This window comes from Lathyrus oleraceus, chromosome 4 (genome assembly GCF_024323335.1).
Source record: "Lathyrus oleraceus cultivar Zhongwan6 chromosome 4, CAAS_Psat_ZW6_1.0, whole genome shotgun sequence".
NCBI lineage: Eukaryota > Viridiplantae > Streptophyta > Magnoliopsida > Fabales > Fabaceae > Lathyrus > Lathyrus oleraceus.
Window position 1 is genome coordinate 373,583,285 of NC_066582.1, and position 6,000 is coordinate 373,589,284.

General features: G+C 36.5%; 1 protein-coding gene across 1 annotated transcript in view; it reads left to right on the plus strand.

Annotated features, from left to right (window-relative positions):
• Positions 1-5,780, plus strand: part of LOC127137560 (U11/U12 small nuclear ribonucleoprotein 31 kDa protein) — a 68,131-nt gene extending 62,351 nt beyond the window's left edge. Inside the window, exon 2 of the mRNA XM_051064018.1 lies at positions 5,122-5,780. Coding sequence (XP_050919975.1) covers positions 5,122-5,780 — 659 coding nt within the window. The remainder of the gene's footprint in view (positions 1-5,121) is intronic.
• The last annotated feature ends 220 nt before the right edge of the window (positions 5,781-6,000 follow it).

A 6,000-nucleotide genomic window follows, 5' to 3' on the forward strand; every position in this document is an offset into this window, starting at 1 on the left:
ACCCAAAAAAACAAAAAACGGCTACAGACGCAAGTTCAGAGTATTCCTCCCACAGCAGGCCATGTTGCAGACCTTGGCAACATGATTGTCCTTCAATGGCAGGATGGTTAACAACTCCAAGACAGATGATTCAGTTCCAGAATGTTGATGTTAATAACTGGATAGGGATTTGGTCGGTAGCAGAGATGTTAAACAATCGAGAAAACTAACATGCTAAACACAGTTGAGAGTATCTCTTAGCCTACACTTGGAAATAAGGATACATTTAAAGATTCACCTTTTTGGGACATAAGGTTTAGCTATAGCGGCAGGACCATTGCATTATGAATCATCAATTAAAGACGGGATTGGTTTAAACGCCATAATCGCGTGCAAAAGGAAATGACAATCAATTAGAGGAGAAAGTCAGAATCAGACAGAAAACAAGGAGTGGATACAGAAGGATAGAAAGAAAAGGAAGAAACTTGAAACAACAAGCAAAAGAAGAGGGACAACGTCATACATACTCACCGAAGGTAATCATGGCCGTCAGGTCTTCGTCGGGGCTACGATGCTCCGGCGGAATCTTTCCCTTTTATTTTGCTTTAAAGTGCTTTGACCTTGTATTTTGACTCGTTAATTTCTGCTGTTGATTGTGATATAGAAAACGGGTTAGAAGCTAAGATTAGGTTTTCCTTTGAGGTTCCGATTCGCTACTGTTTTCTAGATCCCGTCGAGGATTTGGAGGTTTGAGGGGATTGTGGTCGTTTGTCACGTTGGAAGTTTTGAACTTCATGTTCGAGTCCTGGTTTGTTTGAGGATGAACACCGAAGGGTGTTCATCGGTTTCCTTTCAAATTTTTTTCTCTCTCTGCAGTTTTGGATTGGGACCATGCACACAATTTAATAGGGAGAGGATATTTTCCAGAAAGAATGAAGAGTCGTTTTAAGAGAGAGAGACAAAATTATTTTGATTTATTTCTTTGCTTTAAGGGGTGATTGTTTCTTCTTTTAAAATATTATTAAGAGTAAATTAATGTTATTGATGATAGATACTTGGGTGCTGTCAGATTATGTTCCCAAAATCTTTATGATGTTATCAATGAACAATGATGCGCGTGGCGGTAGGTAAACCGAGGCCAACCTTTTCTCTTCTCGGTGGTACCACTTGGCTGAGTAGGAGAGGATTTTGGGCCTTTGGCCCATCCCGAAAATAACACTACTTTAAGTCCCTTGGGCCTTCTTTGATCCAATGTTTAGGGCCTAACTTTTTATTTATTTCCCAAACATTCCAATTTGGTCTACTTGGTTTATGAGCTATTCTTGATTGTTTTAATTAAAATTAAGATAACACTAATATTAGAAATATTTATTAGTTCGGTTTCGATTACTATTTTCAACTCTTCTTTTTATCTTGTTATAATATTATAATTAGTTAAATGGTGGATTAATGGTTAACCTCAACAAATAATTTACTTTATTTTCTAATAAATAAGTTTGACGTCGGTCCAATACCAAATAGTCTTTCCCAAAAGTATATTAATTCTAAATAAATTCAAATTCACCGTATTTAAATAGTATTCTCTTAAAAATTATTTAATTTAATTTTGAATGAAAAGGAGAATAGTAAGCCTCCGCTTCACTATCTCTCGACTATTCGAACAATTGGCGTACGCCATATTGCTCGGATTTTCGTCATTCATTTAAAACCCTAAAACTCCATAAAATTAAAATCACTCCACCAATTAATTATAAATTCTAAAAGTTTTATTTTTAATAATTAATCTTTGAATGAAAAGGAGAATAGTGAGCATCCGCTTCATTATCTCTCGATTATTCGAATAATTGGCGTACGCCATATTGCTCGGATTTTCGTCATTCAATTAAAACCGTAATAATCATAAAATTTCAAATCAATTTTTCAAATCAAACATAGGTTCTAAATTCAAATTATTTCTAAACTTCAACCATCATATTCAAATCATTTTCCAAATCAACTACAAATTCTAAAACATTTAATTCTAAATTTATGATAATAAAGAGGATAGGAGGCGTACGCCTCACTATCTTTCGATTATTCGAATAATTGGCGTACGCCACATTGCTCGAGTTTTTGTCATCAAACTTAAAACACAATCGAATAAACTCAAATCACCTCTTATATCAAACCCAATTTTACAAAATAAACTATACAACTTCAATAGAGAATGGGAGGCGTACGCCTCACCACTCCTTGATTATTTGAATAATTGGCGTACGCCACCTTGCTCAAATCATCGACAAATCCAAACCTACCAACCCAAAATTCAAGCTATCTTCATAAATTGAATACAATATCTAAACATATCTTTTTACAATTTAAACCTCGGGTGATAAAAGATGGGAGGCGTACGCCTCACCGTCTCTCGATTATTTGGATAATTGGCGTACGCCATATTGCACAAATTATCGACTTCCGACTAAAACACGTTAAATAAACTTGGATAAGGGAATAGGTGGCGTACGCCTCGTTATTCTTTGAATAAGCAAGTAGGAGGCGTACGCCTCACTACCGTGCGTATTCAACATCCACAAACAAACATTCAAAACAATTCGAACGAAAAGGGAATAGAAGGCGCACTCCTTATTATTCCTCGAAAGAATTGAACGATTGGTGTACACCATATTGCTCAATCTTTCGTCGTTCCTCAAATCATCAACAAATCAAACCTAACTTCTCGCCCTCGAGCGATCGAAACCAATCAAATCCAAACACGTCAATTCAACTCGTCACCCCCGCGTGACCAAAACCCTTTTAAAAAGAACACTGTCAATCCATTCTAATGCGCACAACAAACAAGTGCTAGAGCCTCCACCGAGAGTAGACAAGCCAGTGTTTAGCCGTTAGAACGCCGACCTACACAGTCGTTCATTAAAACAAAACACAACCAATATTCGTAGTAGCCCGAACTACGAATGCTCATATTTCCTTATTGCACCATAAGGATACGTAGGCAGGAGATTGCTGTATCTTCGCGAGCACACTAATAAAAAACCTCCCATTTCCCCCATCCTGTGGTCTTCATCAACATCTATCATCAATTCTAATTACTTGAAGCAAGCAGATAAATAGTCAATTAACAGTCAAATAGCAAAATCAGACTAAAAGGTTCCCGTTGAGTACAACGGACGTGAGGGGTGCTAATACCTTCCCCTTGCGTAATCGACTCCCGAACCCGAATATGGTTGCGACGACCATTATTCTTATTTCTAAAGGTTTTCTCGATATTTTCCTATTCCTTCATTGGAATAAATAAAGTTCGGTGGCGACTTTGTTTCGAACAACATTTTTTTTCCGCGTCCTATCGCGAGGGATCGCATTATCATCTTTTTTTGAGGTCCGACAATTACATGCGACTCTATATGACTAATGCACAAATACAAGCTATTCAAAATCCTTTGATTCTTAGTAAAATTGGTGTCCCCACAACGACAATAAAGTGGATGAATTTTTCTGAAATGAGTCATCTTATATCAAATGTATATGACTGAGTTTTAGTTTAGTTTACAAGACATAGTTTTTCGTAAATCGTTTTCCCTCTGCTAAGTTGCCCTCCAAATAATTTAAATGGACGGGTTATCTTGATTAGACAGATTGCTACTAAGATGCATTTTATACAAGCTTATTTGAAACGAGGGTGTCCTCTACCACCAACATTCGTAGAATGGAGAGAACGTCTTAAGGAAGAAACATCTGAGTGAGAACTTTGCTTTTTTGGATAGGATGCATGAGTTCTAGAAATTAAATGATGTTGAAAAATAATACAATAGAAAAAAGTCTAATGCGAAAAGTTCAATAAATTTAAAAAGATGTCATCGATTTTGATGCATTTTAATCGTATGTACTTCTAATTTTGTTGATTCACTATGTTCATTTTTATTCTTATATCTTCATTTTAAGATGTCCAAACATAATCTAAGCGTATAAATAAAGCATTACTTTTGAAAACAAATTAATTGTTGAGTTTCTAGTAAGAGATGAGTCCTCTTCAATTCTGGGGAATTCTACATAAGAGTTTTTAAATGTTGTGAAACTGAAGTTATTAGACTAAGGTTTTGCTTAAGTTGATGCAATGAGATGATATGAAGTGATATGAGATCAAATAGAATAAGATTACATTGTTTGAGTTAATTAAAATCAGATCCAGTATAATAAAATTTTATTATTCTATTTTATTTCATTTCATCACTTTTCATTAGCATTGTTTCCCTTAGATATAAGGAATAAAAAATTACATCACTTTCTACTAGTATTGATCACTTTCTACGAGTATTGTTTCCTTTAATATGAGCAGAATGAAAATTTTCATCACTTTCCATCATTATTGTTTCTCTTTTATATGAGCAGAATCAAAAACTTACTTTGTTTTTATCGCTAATTATTCAAATAATAAAGTAATAAAATTTCTATTTCACTCTATTCTATTTTTGCTAAATTTCAATAACTTTATTTATCTTAAGATATTAAAATATAATCTAAAATAATATAATAAAATTGTATATCTAACGAACTAGAAATTTTTGTCTTAAAAAATCTAGCATCATACTAACAAAAAATTATTAAAATTTATATATGCAGATGGGTGGCTGACCAATTAAATAAAAAAATATTAAAACATAATAATTTTTAGTTTTATGCTATCTTTACAAGTACTCTGGCGGTGAGCAAGTTGTCCATTTACATATGGATAGTACTGCTTATAAAAAAATAAGAATGGATAAAACCATATATAAAACCAATCCAAAATATCCGGATCCATGTCCAGATCCGCTTGGAGTTTCGCTTCACTTCTCTAGGGTTTCTCAAATGCATTATAGAATCTCTCCACTCTCAGATTTCCTCTATAGATTAAAGAAGCATCAGAGAACTAATTCCGTCGCCGGAAACCGAACGCCGTTGCCGGAAACAAAAAACCTGAACCGAAAAAAATGTCAAGCAAGAAGAAACCCAAACGAAAACACAACGACAGCGATGAAGACGACGACGTTTTCTACTACTGCTACTGCGCTTCGTACTCAACCCCCAACACCACCACCGGCACCACATCCAGTAATCAACCCCAATCAAAACCGAACAACAAAGGATCATCAATAGGAGGAACAGGTGAACCCTTAGCACCATCAAAATCGACGCTATACGTTTCTAATCTAGATTACTCCCTAACAAACTCCGATCTCCATACGCTCTTCTCTACTTTCGGCCGCATCGCGCGTGTAACCGTTCTCAAAGACCGTCACACGCGGCTAAGCCGCGGTGTCGCGTTTGTCCAATTTGTTTCTCGTAATGACGCCCAACGCACCGTGGCGGAGATGAATAAGAAGATTCTCAATGGAAGGACTCTAACTGCTTCTATTGCTGCTGATAATGGACGTGCTCCGGAGTTTATTCGGAAGCGCGTGTACAATACTGAGACTGCTTTGTGTTATGAGTGTGGGGGGCATGGTCATTTGTCGTATGAGTGTCCTAAGAATCAGTTGGGGCCGAGGCCGCGGCCTCAGCCTAAGAAGCCGCGATGGGGATTTAGTGGGCTGAGGGATAAGGATGGGGAGGAGGAAGGTGATGAGGAGGAGGAGGAGGGTGGTCAGATTGCTGCGGAGCAGTTTGACGATAATTGGGCTTCTGTTGTGGATGATGAAGCGGGTGAAAGGTTGTTGGGGAGAAACAGAAATGATGATGAAGGTTTGGACAACAACAAGACGAAGAAGAAAGGGAAGAAAGCTGGGTATTTCAGTGATGAGAGTGATCATGATGATGATGATTGATCATGACTATGTAGCATTGGCACTTCAGATTGAAGGTGTGTGTTTGGTATTCCGCATTACCGCATTATTCAACTAGTCCTGTGTGTCGTGTCTATATATGTGCCAGTGTTTCATAGATCTAAATGGCAATTTTTTGTTTTTATCAAGATATGGTGTAATTGATGAAATTGTTTATATGTTGTTGGCTTGGTTGGATATGTTTATGGTTTTGATCACAAGC